The sequence below is a fragment of the Nicotiana tomentosiformis genome, chromosome 8 (genome assembly GCF_000390325.3).
Source record: "Nicotiana tomentosiformis chromosome 8, ASM39032v3, whole genome shotgun sequence".
Classification (NCBI taxonomy): Eukaryota; Viridiplantae; Streptophyta; class Magnoliopsida; order Solanales; family Solanaceae; genus Nicotiana; species Nicotiana tomentosiformis.
In genome coordinates this window covers 140,223,139-140,242,628 of record NC_090819.1, presented here as the reverse complement: position 1 = coordinate 140,242,628, position 19,490 = coordinate 140,223,139, and the positions used below count along the sequence as shown (strand labels likewise).

Below are 19,490 nucleotides of genomic sequence, written 5' to 3'. Positions count from 1 at the left end.
GGCGCTTCTGCGATGCCGCAGCTGCGGACCAAGCTCCGCTTCTACGGAAACTCACTTAAAACCACTGGACCGCTTCTGCGACTCTCGACCGCATTTGCGATCATCGCATGTGCGAAAACTACCTCGCCCCTGCGGATTCCTTCTCGCACCTGCGATTCCTGGCCAGGTCCTCCATGGCCGCATCTGAGGCTCCTAAGTCACTCCTGTGGGCTCGCACCTGCGGCTCCCACTCCGCAGGTGCGGAAGACACCAGAACCAGCAGCTTCAGCTGTATTTTTCAAGTTCCAAACCTTCCGTTAACCACCTAGAATCATCCCGAGGCCCTCGGAACCTCGACCGAATATACCATGGCGTCCTATAACATCATACGAACTTAGTCGAACCTTCGAATCACTCAAGCCTAAGAACTTCTAAACTTTCAAATTCCACAAACGACGTCGAAACATATCAAACCACGTCCGAATGACCTCAAATTTTACACACACGTCACAAATGACACCACGAACCTACTCCAACTTCCGGAAATCCATTCCGATCCCGATATCAAATTTTCCACTGCCAACCAAAATCGCCAAATTTTTAATTTTTGCCTTTTTTTAATTTTTTCCAATTTAAGCCTAATTCCACTACGGACCTCCAAATCACATTCCAGATGCGCTCCCATGTCCAAAATTCAAATCTGAGATAGTTTACATATAAGTCAGCATCCGGTTGAGTTTTCCAACTTAAGCTTCTAATAAAGAGACTAAGTGTCTCAATTCACTATGAAACCACTCCGGACCCAATCCAACTAACCCAACATATCATAATATAGCTGAAGAACACAAAAAAAGCAGAAATAGGGGAAACAGGGCTATAACTCTCGAAACGACCGGCCGGGTCGTTACAGTTGCGGCGTGCAACCCGTTATCCAAACAATGTCAATTAACAATAGTAACTCAATAACTAAGATTTACAAGAAATCATACATTAAGAGGACAATCGTACGAGCAATGAAGAATAATATGATAATCAAGAGGCTCGAACTACTCGGATGTCTCAACTTTACTAACTCAACGGTATCAACTTTTAACAATACGTACAAGTGAAAATGCGTCAATGAAGACAACAATCATTACGAAACTATAAGGCAACAAGGCATAAGACAATTTAGATCTATGAGGAAAACAAATCAAGACAAGTAGTAAATAATTATGGAATCGGGGAGGGGATAGATATTTTGATACAATAAATGCTAAATAGCATGTAGCAATTATGGAATGGAGGTCAAATAAGCATGTAGCAATTAAGGCATGAAGGCAAGACATAATATTAAGCTATGAAGATAGGGAAAACAAGTAATATAACGGTTAAGTCATGGAACTAAGTAATTAATGAAATACCGGAAAATATGGAAACAAGTAATTTGACGGCGTACATACACTCGTCACCTAGTATATATGCCGCTACACATATAATTCACATAGCACATAACTCAAGGGTTCCTAATTCTCTCAAATCAAGGTTAGACCCAACACTTACCTCACTCCGCAATCAACTCAAAGTTCAATCACGGCCTTGCCTTTTGAACAAGCCTCCAATTCTAACAAATTATTAACCAAACGATTTAAAATAAGCCTTAGAAACTACCCACGAGTGAAAGAGGTTCAATTTAGATATTTATTGAAAAAGTCAACAAAATTCAAACTCGGACCCGCTTGGTCAAAACCCGAGGTTCGGACCTAAACCCGATCACTTATTCACCCCCGAGCCCAGTTATGCAATTTAATTCGATATTCGACCTCAATTCGAGGTCTTAATTCCAATTTTACAATAATCCCTAATTCTACCAATATCCCTAATTTCTACCATGAAAATCCTAGTTTTGATGTTGAAACCTTATGGAATGTAATGGGTAATTGAAAAGAAATGGATTAAGTGTCACTTACCATTGAATTTAGGCAGAAAATCTCTTGGAAAAATTGCCTCTAGGGTGTTTAGGGTTGAGAGTTTCAAATAAATGAGCTAATTTCCCGTTTCCCCTCTTTACCCAGCTTCAGTTATCGTAATTGCGCACTCACCCTTTGCAATTGTGTACTTTTACTTCGCAAATGCGAAGCCTAGTCTAACATTGCTGAGTTGCAATTGCGACTCTTGGATCGCAAATGCGATCGCTGCTATGTTTACAAATGCGAACTCTTCCTCGCAATTGCGAGTCCTGCCCAACCAACCCACGCTCACAAATGCGAAGTATCCTTCGCAAAAGCGAGGCTCGCATTTTCGAGCCAGACCTCGAACATGCGAGATTTACAATCCAGCACCACATGTAAGCATACACCAACTATGCTACTAAGTCTAAAACCACTTTGTAGCCTATCTGAAATCCACTCGAGCCCTCGGGGTTTTAAACAAACATGTACACAAGTCCAATAACATCATACGAACTCGCTCGCCCGATTAGAATACCAAAATAACATCTAAAACTATGAATCAGACACCAAAACGAATAAAATTTTCAATGAAACTTAAGAACATGCAATTTCTCTATTAGACGTCCGAATCATGTCAAATCAGCTTCGTTTTGCACCAAATTTTACAGACAAGTCATAAATACTGAAACGAACCTATACCAAGTTCCTGAATCAAAATTCGAACCATGTAGCAACAAAGTCAACCTACAGTCAAACGTATGAATTTTTTAAACCTTTAAACTTCTAGTTTTCTAGAAATTACGATAAATCAAGTTAGTGACTTCCGAATTCAATTTCGGGTATACTCCCGAGTTCCAAATCACGATACGGACCCACCGAGACCGTCACTACACTGATCCTTGTCTATTTTCTCAAAACGTTGACCGAAGTTATCTCAAATAAATTTTAAGGCACAATTTCATATTTTTCTCAATTTTTCACATAAGAACCTATTAGTAGAAGATACGGACTATGCACGTAAATCGAAGTAAGCCAAACGGAGCTAATCGAGGTTTCGAAACACAGAAATGAGGGCTAAACCTAAAAATGATCTATCGGGTCATCATAACTGACCTCTTAGAGATTATTAAAGCACTGAACCGGTGGATTATAAGCGAGAGTTGAGGAGAATTCCATAATACATTTTTAATATTTAGAGATGATGATGCTTCCTTTGTAAGCTGTGTCATTTTTTTGATTGCTTTTTTAAATATGATATTATTACTTTTAGGTCAAAATTACTTACAAAAATTTCTGTGTACGCCCCTAATCTCAAGGGCGGACACATCCGACATCGCTTGGTCGGAAATTTTACTAAGTATACGAATACTAACTGATATGCAAAGATAAATGCAAACAAATAAAATAAAGTGACACTGCTTAACAGAAAGTGATCCTAGCTTGCTTCATAGTCTGCTGTAACTTTGTTTGGAAGATCGGGAGTTCGATTCCCAGGTGCTGCTGCTTTGCTATTGGTTTTAAAATGTTTTTAATCCATAAACGCTGAAAAGATAAAAGGGCAGACAAAACCAGTAGATCATGATGTCCTTACAATCAAATGAATAGCGTGTTTTTTAGTGATTGTTTGGTGCATTATATAAAAAAAGTATTTAGTATTAATTCTAATGAGACTATTATAATACATTTAAAAAATTGAAAAATTGTCAAGTAGAATTATAGTAATGTAGCTGAATTGTGTTTTATTCATATATTACAGTTTGTATTTTAATTTTTTTAATATGATGTCATTACAATGATTCGTTCATTTGATCGTGTCTTTAAATGTCAACACCGCTTATAAAAATTTCTTCGTATGCCTCTGCCTGATCCGGATCTCCTCGGAACATCTATCTATATATATATATTAAAGGAATAAATAAATCATATATAATTGGCATTGTGGTTAAGCCAAGTGGCAAGCTAATATATGCCAATATTATATGGTAACTTTATTCTATATTTTACTATGTTAGTCAAATAGATATAAAAAATATATATATAAACTAAATTTAAATTAAAAGATAATTTTAAATTTATAGTTAAAGTTTTTAAATCTATATATATATTAAAGAAATAAAGTTACCATATGTAATTGGCATTGTGGTTAAGCCAAGTGGCAAGTTAATAAATGCCAATATTTTAGGATAACTTTGTTTATATTTTACTATGTTAGTCAAATAGATAAATAAATAAATATATATATATACTGAATTTGAATTAAAAGATAATTTTACTCTTTCCTAACTAACATTCTTCTCTAGACTGAATTTATATATATATATTTTACTATGTTAGTCAAATAGATAAATAAATAAATATATATATATACTGAATTTGAATTAAAAGATAATTTTACTCTTTCCTAACTAACATTCTTCTCTAGACTGAATTTCCCCGTGGTGTTGTTGAAGAATTTAGATTATGTGAAAGGTTTTTTTTCTCGAATTCAACAAGAGGGATGTTGACTTTCTAATTGATAGTTTCTATAGCGATTTTCAAGTGTAACATAAAGTATATTTAAAAAAAATTAATATGACGTGAATTGTTTTTTAAAAATATAAACAAACTATTTCGAAATAGGATTATTTTTTAAATATAATGTAATTTTAAATATAAAAAGATAAGATATTTTTCTATTTTAGTAGAGAGTTTTTACAATTATTATAATAGAAGTCATATCATGGATAAACTCAAAAAACCCAAAATCTTATGAAATATTTACATAAATATCCGGTCAGATTAATTATTTACTATTTATAGCTAATATACATAGATGATATACCAATAACATACGATTATATACATATTATATATGGATTATATATAAATTATATATCCTTCAATTTTTAAATTTAAGTGGTTGGACAAACACCCATTTAGGTTGATTAGAAAAAAACAAAAGAAAATTATGAAAGAATTTTAACCAAAGACTAAAATATAAATAAAGTACTTATGTAGAATATTTCTATTAAAACTCATCCTTTTGTAGTGAAATAAATTATTTTTTTTGTAACAAAAGAAATAAATATAGCAAAAATTAGATAAAATAAAATAAATATGGAAACAAATATATGCAAAATCTAAAAGCCAGAAATAGGAGATGACAACACATTTCTTCTTCTGTTTCATCTTTATTGAGTATAAAAATTTGGAAGTTGATCTCATCGATTTCAAATATTTTTTTCAACTCAAATACATAGATTATAAGATACGGATATCCTAGAATATTTTTTTTAATTTACATTGTGTGTCATTTTTAAAAAATCACTATTACTAACAAACTGATATGATATTCGAATTTGAATTCAAATGCAATTTGAGTAGTTTGCAATGAGGTTAAACCAAATATGGTGTCGAGATAAAATTACTTGGCAATTTTAAGACAATATATGCAATGTTATATAATAACAATCAACTAATTTAACATTTAATGATTCAAAGAACAAAAAAATATGTATATATATAGGGTGTTCAAAATTCAAAATATGTGGTTAGAGATATCGATAAACTCAAAATGGAGTCATACTAAAATAAAGTTTCACCGGCTAAAGAAACATTTAAATTTTTAGATAGTCCATTAAAGTGAATTTTAAATTAAGGATAATATCTTCACTTGCATTATTATAAAGATAATTATCATTGAAATATATATAAAGTTTAGAAATTGAAATTTCAAAATAGAAACACTTTTAAAAAAAAAAAAAATAACATACCAAATAAGAGTTCAAGTCGTAGTAAAAGAGTCGCGTCGTAACCAAAGAATCGTTCATATTGTGTCAAATTTTGTGCTTTGCCATAAATACTTATTATTTCGATTTGTGGATATTTTTAGGTTCCAATGAAACCAACGAGAATGGTGCAAAAATAAAATTATCACTACGAGATTTGAGAAAAAGTTAGTTTTGAACTAAAGGATAATTTTGAATTTATAGATAAAGTTTTTGAATTTGAATTAAAATAAAATAAAAAATTCTTTTGTTTATCATGTTATCATACTTAATTCAGCTAATGATCATGTGCTATCATGTTAGAAACTTTTGTTATCTTTTCTAACTATTTAATTACTACTTTGCTTTTTGCATAAACAAAACTCCATATAACTATAAAATCTTTTCACATTTAAAACCCCATAATTATAGTTTTTTAAAACACAATAGCTAGATTTGAATAAAGCGAATTTCTTTTAAAATAAATATAATATATAAGGTACGCGTCTATGTTTACCCAAATAATAAAAAAGAGTTTAAAAATCGAATAAAAGTTTACTTACATATATAATGAAGTAAGCCTACATGCCGGAGAAAGAAGCATCACAAAAATCAGTCAATATTTTAAAAAAGTTTTTTTCTCCCCTTTTTGAAGAATATTTGTTTAAAGAGTCAATTTGCATAAATGAACATCAAACAAATAACACAACTTTGACTATACAATTGCTATCATTAATTTCAATTTAGCACCTTCAAGGAATTGAAGGGCATAAGCTGAAACCTCTTCACGCCAATATTGCAAGGGTGTAATATTTTTTTCGTTGAAGAATATTAATTTTGAATCATTAGATTACGTGAAAGTTTTTTTTTTCTCGAATTCAACAAGAGGGATATTGGTTTCTAATTGATAGTTTCTATTGTAATTTTCAAGCGTAACAAAAAGTACTTTTTAAAATCTGTATATATAAGATATTCAAAATTCAAAATCTGTGGCTAGAATTATCGATAAACTCAAAATGGAATCATACTGAAATAAAGTTTCACCGGCTAAAGAATCATTTAAATTTTTAGATAGCCGATTAAAGTGAATTTTAAATTAAGGATAATATCTTCACTTGCATCATCATAAAGATAATCACTATTAAAAAATATATAAAGTTTTAGAAATTAAAATTATAAAATAGAAATACTTTAAAAAAAATAATAACATACCAAATAAGAGTTCAAGTCGTAGTAAAAAAGTCGCATGGTAACCAAAGAATCTTTCATATTGTGTCAACTTTTGTGCTTTGCCATACCTACGAGTTATTATTTCGCTTTGTGAAACTTTAGGTTCTAATGATACCAATGAGAATGATGCAAAAATAAATTATCAATACGAGATTAGAAAAAAAAATATTAGTCTTTTTTCATGTAGTGTTTCTTAATTAATATCTAACGATTATCTATAATTATCTAGAAGGTTTAACTTTAAAGGTTATTTACATATAATTCAAATAACTCAGATATTTATCATGGTTAATGTCAAATATCAAAATGTAGTCATACTGGGAAAACAAATTTGCTGGCTAAAATGTTTTTTAAAATTTTTTAGATAGCCGACTAAAATGAGTTTTGGATTAAAGATAATATTTTCACTTACATTGTTATAAAAATAATTATTATTGACAATTAAAGTTTTAGAAACTGAAATTTTAAAATAAAAATATTTTTTGAAAGATATTAACACACCAAATAAGAGTTCAAGTAGTAGTAAAATAGTCAAGTCGTATCTAAAGTGTCTCTCATAGTCTCAACCTTTGATTGTTTTGCCATAAGTATGGGTTATTATTTTGCTTCCTGATTATTTTTAAGATTCAATGACACCGGCAAGAATTGTACCCAAAAAGAAAAATAAAATTATAACTAGGAGATTTGAGAAATGATTAATATTTTTCATGTAGTGTTTCTTAATTAATATTTAATGATTATCTATATTTATTGAGAAGATTTAAATTTTAAAATTATTTACATATAATTCAAATAACTCAAATATTTGAATACAGATATTTCAACCACACAATCAGAAATCTCGACGGTAAATTATGATGAATTTTCTAAGAAAAAAGGGTAAGATAAATAGTAGATAAAATTAAAGAGCATGAGTGGACAGAAGGATAGGAAATTACGATAAGAATGTCTCAAAAAGCCCAATCACAGCCGTAAAATTGGACACACCTAGTTACGATGTGGGTCCCGCGGGAACTCAATCTCATACACCTATCACAATCAACGGTGATTACGTTGCGGGATCACGGGCCACGTGTAACAAACATGTGAGCTCTCGTGCATGTTCTTATCTAGACCCCACCCACGTGCCAGGCCCACACCAATAGCATGTGATTTTGTCCATGCTCATCAAATGAGGGGGAGACACGTGTCAATATTTGAAAGCTCCTCCCCGTGTAGAATAAAAATTTTGAGCTAATGAAATTGGAATATAAGTCAAAAGGAAGAATAATAAGTGTGAATCATGCACCTAATTAATAATTATGAATTATGACTATAGGAATTTAATCATACTTTCACGATTTCAATGACTTGGTAGTAAGCCACTTTGTGCACAAAATATTGTAAAAATAGCACAGCCTAATTATTTTTCGGATTGATAATTGAAAAATAGACATTATTTTATTGAAACACAGAAAGTTCCAGCATAATATACAGGATTATGGAGCTCCTGCTTATAAACTTCTACCATATTATGTTGGAACTCCAGCACAAGAAAAATCCCAGCATATTATATTGGATTACGGAGTCCCTCCATATAAACTTCCTGCATATTATGTTGGAACTCCAGCATATTATGAAATTTCAGTACATTATGCTGGAATCTCATATGAAAAAATTAGAACTCCAGCACATTATACTGGAATCTCATATGAAAAAATTTCGAACTCCAGCATATTATGCTGCATGTTTTTCAAAATTTAAGGGTATTTTTGTTCAGATTTTATCTGTACATAAAAAAATATCTAAATTTAAAATTGTGACTATTGTTTAAGTATAATTTGTAAATCTAGTTATTTTTTTTATTTTTTCGCATTCATACAACGTCAAAAGAAGATTTGCACCCCAAGAATTCTAACGAAGGAAACCTATCCTGATGTAAACATCAATATTTAATTCTACGGCTCAAATAAGTATCTTAACACTAAAGATAATTTTACCGTTAGTTTAAGACCAACTTAGTAACGAGCCAATTAGAGAAATAGTGATTCCAAATGCATCTTTTGTCTATTGAGGTGTCCGGAAACATCTTTTTTGTTAGTTCAATCTGTCATAAATCTACACATCATGTGATAAACAGTTGACAGAAAAATTATTAATAATTGTTTTAGTCTCATGACATTTTTTTAATTTGCTCTTTAGATTATGACAGTTCTTACAAAAAGATGTGGTGGGTAAACATATGACCTAAGGGTGAGCTGAGCTATACGTTTCAAAACTGCTTATTGAGACTCTAATTTTTCATAAGAAACTTGTGATCATACACGTGAATATAATTTGTAATGTATAGACACACACATCTACAGTAGTTTTGATGGAATTCTACGTAACCGTCTTAACTTTAAATCATGAGATCGACTCTTTGATATTACATAGAAAGTAATACACTTATGACATGGTGTTGCTTAGAGGTGTTCATAAAAACCCGAAAAATCGAACCAAACTAACGTAAAAAATCAATACCGATTTGGTTTGATTTTGGTATTGAATTTTAAAAACCTATATATTATGGTACATGTATTAGTCTAGCTCTTTGCTATTATAATAATCTAGTTCTTTGCCTTTATATTGTAGTTTGATTGATAGTTTTATTTTTGCTAAGTACAAGAATCTATTTCATATTACATATAATTTATTTTTAATTAAGTCCTTAAATTATTCATCACTATTTGATTTAATTATCATCAATATATCTTGATAAATAATAGATTTCTTAAAGAGTAATTGGTTTGATAGTATTACATTAAAAATGTGTTTGGTAGTATATGTCTCATATTTAATAAAAAATCGATAAATAGCCGACAAAACCCATGAATCTATAAAAAAAATTGACTTAATTAGTTTGATTCGATTTCAATATTTGAAAAATCGACTTACTTGATTTGGTTTTTTTTTAAGGAAAAATCGATCCAAATGAACCATGAACACGCTCTATGCACAAATTAAAGATGAAAGTAGTCATATGAGAGAACTAAATATTCCAACCCAGGAAACCTTAAGAAGGTAGGCCCATATTGGCATTGGATTCAACATGTATGACCCAATGATGGTTTCACATCCATCTTTTCAAAAGCCCAAAAACATAGGCCCATATCAAAATGTATTTACTTTCTATTATACCAATGCTTTGGACTTCTATAGACCCATAAAAGCAAAAGTATCCTGAGTTGGAAGGGCAAAGGCAGAAAGAAATCTAAGCTAAAGTGTGTTGCTCATTAAGTCCAAGTATGGTTAATGTATCAATACATGAGACTTCTCTCTTCCAAAAGATAATGAAAAGAAATAGTCCAAGGGGAAAGCCCGACAGCAAAGATGTCGCAATTTGAATCGTAGTGTCACAACTTGTTGCCTCGTCGCTACTACTGCACAATTAAGTCATACATATTCTTTCTAATTATCATGTGGCAAAAACAAAAAATAGAGCTAGTCTTTCCAGCTTTCCTTACTAGACCGTCGTGAGGTAATGCTTTTAGACGAGAAGGAAGGAGTGACTGGCACGGATGGTGCTTTGGGCGCTTCCTCATCATCCCAATCGTCATCCCAGCTATTGTCCCATCCATCAGTTGAGAGTGTCTCCGTCTTTCCGCCACTGGAAACTGGTAAATCCATGTCCAACTTTTGATACTTGTGGCCGCTACTTACTAGAAGCCTCCGTTTAAAGTACATCAAGACTGTGGCCACTAATGCAATAGCAGCCAAACACATTATTGCAAAAGATAGGAAACCATACTTGAATTGAGATGTTTTATCAGCATTGTCAATCAGACCCCTGAAATCAAGAGTGCATTGGCCATCCCCGGCCTTTAGAATGATATTGTTGTCATTTCCTGCATTCCTTATAGAAACCTTCATCTGCATGTGGAGAAAGTACCTCGGTTACATGTCAAACGGATAGGGAAAAATCCAGTTTAGATAAATGTATATATTGTCAAAATATGCTTTGCCAGGATGTTTCTCAATTCACAATAAAATTTCCCGAAGACTAATTTAAAGTACTAAACCCCAACATGGCCACTAGCAGGGGCGTACGCAACATTTTTGATAAGCGATGTCAAAATTTGAAAAAATAAATGAATTGAATAAATCACTATAATGAAAAGCGGTGTCATTTTTTTATATTTATACCTAATATTTTCATTTTGTATATCATCTATAAAAAAAAAGGGCAGCCTGGTACACTAAGCTCCCGCTATGCGCGGGATCCGGAGAAGGGCCGGACCACAAGGGTCTATCGTACGCAGCCTTACCCTGTATTTCTGCAAGAGGCTGAAGGTGTCATGTATGTATATATATCATCTATATATACATATTTAATAAAAATTTCGATGAAGCGGTGTCACGTGACACCGCTTGCCTGAAGGTGTATCTGCCGATGGCCACTAGACTAAAGCTGTAGACAACATTCAAACAATTCTAGTTCTAGTAATTAACTACATAAGCACTAAATATAAGAATATGAATCTTCTGGACGCCTTCAAGCTTTTTGCAGGTACCAAATACGGCCTATTGATTCACATTGAAACAGGAGATACCCATGTGACATGGATAGAGGCCGCATGTGCACACACTTAATAGAGTTCTACCTCTAAAAATGAAAACTTCAAAGTAATCCGGAACAGAAGTAATTCCACAAGACATGTTTCATCACAAAGTAGTTATGATGATTCAGTCAATTATCCTCTTACTATTTAAGTCATGTATATGATGAATACCATATTTCCGCATCTGGACTTATTACGTTCATGTAATTCAAATTGCCTCACACACACAAGTTGTTCCCTGTTAACAAGGTGCTGATCTACCTAACCTCTTTAAGATGCACAATTTCCTAATTTAGTAACCCTTCACCATTTCTCTGATCAGCGGATCAGTCTTCATAGTTTGCCCTTTTTGCAACGAAGTGGTAGCAAACTACATCATTATGCCGTTTCAGTGGCAGTATTTCAGCAGAAGTCAGCAAGCTTGCCAGTAAGACAGCCCCTTGCACATACTCTTAAATTACCCCTGGCAGCAGAAGCCACAACCACTCCAGGATTTCTACATCAATATCTAAATTTGATATACCAAAGAAACAATCACTGACTAAATGTATTTGTTACAGCTTACACGGCAAATGATATAGCTGTCTTCAACGAGATGTAAACCCAAACAAAGATTGCTAGCATCATAAGTATGTTAAAGCTGAAGTGTCAAAACTCACAATAGCACCAAAAGTATGTTAAAGCTTGAAGTGTCAAAAATCACAAGTTGTATTTACCTAAGAACTTAGATTAAACATAAAAGGTCTCTAATATATCTTCTTTTTTTATCGGTTAAAAGGTCTCTAATATATCAGAGGCATACTATCTCAAAATTGCAAACAGTACCACGATAACTTGGAAATGACTAATTTTGAACCATCACCAGATATAGTTTCTGGGAGCTTTACTTGGTTAACAAAAAGAACATCATAACATACATAATTGACCAAGGTGCTCAATTTGCCTAATCGGCCAGAAAGGGGGAGGGGTGCTCCACTGTAGTTGTAGTTAAGTTCTGGTGTTATCATATTTTCTACTTTAACGAAAAGAGAGCATGTGATGGAAGGGGTGATCCAGAGCTACATTGCTTCCACATATTATTTTGAGAGGAAAGGGGCAAAGATCCAATCATATTTGCTCCTCTGATTAGAGTTTTCATCAGAGTAGAAGTGTTCTGTAATGATGAAAGTGGTAATTCTTTTCAAATCAGAACACCTGTTTCCTCACATAGGTCTACATTTCTTCCGAAGGAAGCTAGATAAAGCAAGAAATAAATTAAAGAATAAAATGGGATGGTTATACTGTAGGTGGATCCATCTAGAGAACATCAGTAATGGGAAAATAATATTTTCGAAAATCTTTTATGCTGTTGGAGCATTTAAACTTAATGGATAAGCACGGAAAGTTGTCTACATTCAAGGTCGCCACCCACTATCAAGAGCTGTTTCATAATGCTTTAAGTAATGCTAGTGAAGTATTCTTACCCTCTGATTTTCCTTTCCTTGCAGTTCAATCTTCTCTTTCTCCAGTTGTACAAACTCAGGAGCCTTAATCAAAATATTGACAGTTCCTTTTCCATTGTTTTGAACCAAAAGTGAAAGGTCTGGAGATTCTGGAAAGGAAAGCAACAGGTCATACTACAGTTACTCAAACAGCAACGGCATGACATAAGATACAATTGGGTCTATTCATTTAATCAGATAGACACTTCTATCTAGAGAATATCCTACTTATGAGTTTCTTTAAAATACAAAATAAGAGCATGCTTTGAGCTATTTGCTGCAGACATGTATCACGGCCACACAACAAACGGATGAAACTACATGAGCTGATGCAGTGATTTGATTTCCACAGTATAAAAAAAATATTGATGCATAAAGTCAACTTATCTCCACCTATTTTTACAAAAGTTCTCATTGCCATCCCACCTTTTATTTTTGGTAGAAGCAAGGAGAGAAGGAGTAACACATATAAGTAGGACAGGGGCTAGTTATCATTTTGACTGTTTGTTTAGGGATAGAGGAAGAAAGCAGTGACTTGGGTGAGCTTGCTTTTTGAGACATGGTTGATCGATCGATGAAAGTCCACTTAGTTTTTGGCGTTTCATTATAACTCCCATTCATCAAAGTTTGTTGTAAAGCTAGATAAGAAGCTAAAATTGTAAACCTGTCCAAAACTGCTTATAGAGTATATCAATGGCGCAGTCTATGTGAACTTGTGAAGTAACCAGCAAAGATCTGTCTTAGCTATATGATCCCTAAACTTTGCTGCTGAAACGGGACTTGTACAACAACCAGTCATACAGACTAACAACAGCAGAACAAGGGCATTATCTTTTGGAAGAGGAAGGAGGACAAATTACTCAACAATAGTACTATAGTTCTAAGGAGGATATAATACTATAGTTTTCTATCTGAAGATTGTTTCTCCAGAACGTGCATTAAGGAAATAAAGGTATGGAGGCAGCTTAACTAGAGGAAATTTCAAAAAGATACACGAAGAAGTAAATAAAATGTTCAATACCAATTCAACATAAGAACTACGAAGGACTGCATTCCGTAAATAAGAGCTTTCTAATATCTCTGTCATTTAGGGAGCATGTTTCAAAATCATCTTCTTTCTAAAATTTATAAGAATCTCCAGATGCAAGTTTAAATTTTAATGACAGATAAAAGGATACCGTTGAATTAATTAATTAGATAAAGGAAAGTATACCAAAAGCATGCATTACCATACTACATACAACTGCAACTTCTTTGTTAACATTAATATAAAAGGAAGCAACTAATAAAAGCTGTCTATAAATAGAGAATGTGAACAAAAACATACCATTGCCCGGAACTCTAAGACATGCAACCACTGCTTTTTCCTCTATCGTGCAACTATAAGATGAATCGCATTCTTCACCATGGAAACTCTCCTTTCTTGTAGGCAAAATCTCCTCTCTCGACTGAATTCCATCCGGCAGAATCTTTTCCATCTCACCCTGCTTCTCGGAACTAATATCTTTTGCTTTGTCTTGCTGTTCAGCTTCTTTCGTCTCCTCCTTCCTGTCATCTCTCTTAGAACCACTATCAATTCTTTTCTTTTCCACCTCAGCTTCTTTCAACCCTTCTCTGTCGTCACCCTTTTTCGCACTACTATCATTGGACTTGTTTTGATCCCCAACATCTGTCAACCCACCAATAATGCCACTACCATTATTCACTTTCCTTAGGTCCCCATCTTCCTTTAACTTCATTTGGTTACTCGAACTATCGTTATCCAAATGACCATCCTTTTTTCTATTCATATTTATCAGGTCTAAATTCTCATTCACACTGCTATTACTACTCAAAATTCCTGCATCCGCACCCGCCTTTTCAGCTCCATTGGTCTAACATCCAAATTGATAATCAATAAGAAACTTAATTCTAGTAAATCACATTACTTCACAGTTAAGTAGCATCAACTTAGAATCTTGAAACTTTACAAAAAAAAAAAAAAAGTTGGGTGGGGTGGGGGTGTTACACCCCAGATTGGATTTTGAAGCAATGAAATCAAATGGGGTTTGCTTTAAACATTAATTTAAAAACTTAAACACAAAAAAAAAAAATCAATTCTTTTTCAAGCTATTACCTCTAAATCAGCAGCAGTAGCAGCAGCATAAGCAAAGAGTAAAGCCATAAACAGAATCAGCGGACAAGTATACAATATATGCATCTTTTTAGAGAGCAAAAAGCTCCTTCTGACTACAAAAGAAAAAGAAAAAAAAAGTTGAATTAGTACTATACAAGCATCAAGTATCTTAAGTTATAACAATATGATTTGTATATTTGAAACTTGTTAAATAGCAGAATAAAAAGGACTTACCTTTATGATTAGAAACTATATTTGTGCATTCAAACTGACTTAGCCATATGAGAAGAGAAAATCTAGGGTTTTAATCATAGCATAGTAGCATATTTACGATTTTCTCTGAAGAAAAATGCAACTTGCTAAGGAGCAGTTAGGATGGTCAGTGTGTAGCTTGAAATCTTGAATTGTTTGCACTTACTATTTTGACATGTTAATGTTTGAAAAAAGCTTGGCTTTGGTTGGAAAAAGATATACTCCGTATTTAGGTCAAAAGCAGATCAATTTGATTATCGAGTCCAAATTGGTTTATTTGAAATTTAAGAATTTTCTTTGGCCGTGCAAGGTAAATAGGGAAAGAATGAGAAAGGAAAATAATGAATGTTAGGAGAAAAACTTAGGCAGATAATGAATTAAAATAAATTGGTCTAGTGTCGCATAAAGCTTATTAAAAGATTCAGAAATTTAATTTATTTTAAAAGCTCGAACTTGAAAACTTTATTAAGAATATATTGATTCAATCCATCCCACCATATTGATAATTCCTCGATTTTATTTATTATTGTGGTTGATATTTTTCCATTCTTCTATTAAGACGAGTATAAAGTGACTCAACACATTCGAAAGGATCATTAATTATTATAAAAAGTAACTATATATATATATATGCACATGCCAAAAGCAAAAGATATCCTGTCATATTGATAAACTGAGTTGATCATATGCCACACAAACATGTCACCATTATTTTGGAGCTCAATGTTCACTTTGAACAACAAGTTTAGAATAACTTTTAGTTTTTTTTTTTTTTTTTTGGATTCCTAAATCCTTTGACTCCCCTTTGTAGAGTTTCTTTAGTGACTCAAACCCATACCCTAGAGTAGGTGGGGGTGCTGACCATCAGATCTTATCACCCTTTAGCTTCTTAAAGAGGCCTACTACACAATTAAACTTCACACATAGAAGTCTGCTTTTACTATTCTAAGTTCGGTGTTTCTGTTTTGGGGCTCGTCAATTCGTAAATTATGTTGTGAAGCCCAATTTGGGAGTAAGGCACTCCTAACCAGAATCAGCTTCATTTCACAGGCTCGAATATAAAACTTCTAATTAAGAATGAAAAAGTATTTATCAACTCATCAAGATTTTTGGTTGTATATGTCGGCCAATCCTATGTAAAAGGGCCTCTAAATGAAGCCCATTTATGTTGTCTCAATTTGAGCTATTCCACTATTGAATGACTTGAGGGCCGTTTTATTAAGGATCAATACTTGCTAATACCGAACTTAGTTTATCAAGTAATTTATGTTCAGACACAACATTAACTTCTACATATTCTTTTTCAACATTACTTCAAATATTATCTTTATCAACCACAACTCAAATATTGTTTCCCCCTCTAAATCACTGAATTATATTTTCATAGAAAAGTAAAAAAAAAATCTCCTGCAATTATGACTGAATGTTAGTAATTATAAAATGGTTTTTGATCAGTATGGTTTCATAATTACCTCAGAAAGAAATCTAAAGGGTGATATACAGAGATAGACGTAATTAGATCCCTAATTACAAGAAAAACAGTACTACTCACTTTCAAAACATAGTAATAAAACCTTCACATAATATATACAACTTCCAACAAAATATGAATGTGTGACTTATTGGTATTTTGTTAACGCCCAATGAGAATTACACATGGGTCAAGTATTTTGTAGGCTCTCTTCTTGATGAATTGTTATACAAATAGCCGGCTAGATTTAATATTTACTTTTCTAGCTAGTATACATAGATTATACACAGTTATACATATATTAAACATAAATTATGCATATACTACATCACAATGTCAAATCAGCTAAACACTCAGGGCCGTTTGGTTGAGAATAAGTGATCCAACACATTTCAGAGGATTTTCCATTAAGTATATAAAAAGTAATGGCGAAAAACATAAACTGGCCCTTTAAGCTGTCCTCAAATACCACACAAACACCTCAACTAACTCCTTTATCGTTTTACACCTCTTCTCAACTGAAGTAGACTTATGGACGCTCGAGTCCAACACATTACAAGTGTGAAATACAATTGCACTGACACACAAAATGAACGAATTATGGAATGCCACATGTATTCTAGCTAGTATACATAGATTATACAGTTATACATATATTAAACATAAATTATGCATATACTACATCACAATATCAAATCAGCTAAACACTCAGGGGCCGTTTGGTTGAGAATAAGTGATCCAACACATTTCAGAGGATCTTTCCATTAAGTATATAAAAAGTAATGGCGAAAAACATAAACTGGCCTTTTAAGCTGTCCTCAAACACCACACTAACACCTCAACTGACTCCTTTATCGTTTTACACCTCTTCTCAACTGAAGTAGACTTATGGACACTCAAGTCCAACACATTACAAGTGTGAAATACAATTGCACTGACACACAAAATGAACGAATTATGGAATGTCACATGTATTTTAGAAAAGACAAAAAAAAATAGAAAAAGTAGCAAATCGTCCTTTCTTCTTCTTTGAAGCTTTCCCAAACCCTTCCTCTTCCTCTATGAGTCCGGAACCAAAATGTGGTTCTTCTGGACTCAAGCAACACAAATAGGTTAAAAACAAAATTAGGTACCATTTTATATATAGCGCGGTGAATAACCGCGCTATCTATGAACTTAAAATGGGCGGGAGGTATAGCGCGCATATATATAGCGCCTTATATATGCGCGCTATACCTATATAAAAAACCGTGCCATCTCCTTCCCTCGCCAGACGCGAAACAGCAAACCCCCTAAACCAAAAAATCGGCCCCCCTCCATTTTAAAGAAAAAAAACTCACTGGAGCCCACCTATCCCACAAAAAGTGTATTTTCTCGATATTGTAGCAAGCTTACATCGGATCTAAGGCGTTATCGCGTAGTGGATTGCTCGTTTCGGCCCTCAAATCATCAAATCCTCACCTTTCAAAAAATTATAAATCGAGGTATTCCGACTTACTTTTTGTTAAAACTTATGTATAAAAAATGCGTATTAGTTATTTTTTTTACTGTGATCTTTGTTTTTTCGTGATTGTTTAATAATTTAATTAATTTGTTGTTGTCACGACCAAAATCTCACCCGTCGTGATGGCGCCTATCTCGATACTAGGCAAACTGACAACATCAATAACCCATATTTTTATTTAAATACTGAAAACATAATAATTAAGTTTAAGAGTAAATATCCCAAACATTAGAAATAAATACACTCCCAAAGCCCGGTGTCACTAAGTACATGAGCATCTATACATTACAAGTCTGGAAAACCCGGTCTATAATAATCCGAGACCAAATACAATAAACAAAAGGACCAAATTAAGAACTGAGATAAATAAATAGCAACAGAGACTGAGATATGATATGAAATGAATGAACATGACTGAGTATGAAATTATAATTTTAGCATATACTTCGACCACAAAAATGACCCCAGTGGGTACCAATAATAACAACATATGTCTAAGCATGATTTTTAATACGAGTCTCATCTCAATTTTCTCTAACACGTAGAGAATGTACGGATATCAATAGATAATTCAATTACAGAGTTTCATGGAATTTGACCAAGTCATAATTCCTACGGTGCACGCTCACACGCCCGTCACCTAGCATGTGCGTCACCTCAAAACCTATCACACAACACATAATCCAGGGTTTCATACCCTCAGGACCAAATTTAGAACTGTTACTTACTTCAAACAGTGTAATTCTTTATTCCTCTATGCTCTTGCCACGAGAATTGGTCTCTGAAAGTCTCGTATCTAGCCACAATTAATTCGATTCAGTCAATACTAATTATTGTAATTAATTCAACAAGGAAATACTAATTTTCCAATAAAAATCCGAAATTCATTCAAAAATCGCCCGTGGGGCCCACATCTCGAAATCCGACAAAAGTTACAAAATATGAACTCCCATCCAACCAATAGTCCAACCATATAAATTTTACCAAATTTCGACTTCAACTCGACCCTCAAATCTTCAATTAAAGTCTTTGAAGATTTCTACCATTTTCAACCCAATTTTTACTCATTTGAACTTAATAATCTTTCCATAAACCTTATTAGTATGTGTATGTATAAATAATACTATAACACCCAAGAATCATACTCTTAATTATCCATCTTTACTCAAACTCGAAATTGAAGACTAGGGGTTAGAACCT

General features: G+C 33.0%; 1 protein-coding gene across 1 annotated transcript; it reads right to left on the bottom strand.

The window, feature by feature from the left end:
* Window positions 1-10,119: 10,119 nt before the first annotated feature.
* Window positions 10,120-15,523, bottom strand: LOC104114490 (uncharacterized). Its single transcript, XM_009624948.4, has 5 exons — window positions 15,298-15,523; window positions 15,064-15,176; window positions 14,275-14,821; window positions 12,930-13,057; window positions 10,120-10,777 (listed from the first exon to the last, which is right to left on the bottom strand). The coding sequence occupies exons 2-5, from the start codon at window positions 15,145-15,147 to the stop codon at window positions 10,349-10,351; spliced, it is 1,188 nt and encodes a 395-aa protein (XP_009623243.1). The 5' UTR covers window positions 15,148-15,176; window positions 15,298-15,523; the 3' UTR covers window positions 10,120-10,348.
* Window positions 15,524-19,490: the final 3,967 nt, after the last annotated feature.

Bases quoted from the DNA above. Each gene is read 5' to 3' on its own strand.
- LOC104114490 (XM_009624948.4), bottom strand. From the start codon at position 15,147: ATGCATATATTGTATACTTGTCCGCTGATTCTGTTTATGGCTTTACTC. The intron at 13,058-14,274 runs GTATGTTTTTGT...TTTCCTTTCCAG, and splicing joins TCTTAGAGTTCCGGGCAATG to AATCTCCAGACCTTTCACTT. The intron at 10,778-12,929 runs GTAAGAATACTT...CTCCACATGCAG, and splicing joins AAGGAAAGGAAAATCAGAGG to ATGAAGGTTTCTATAAGGAA.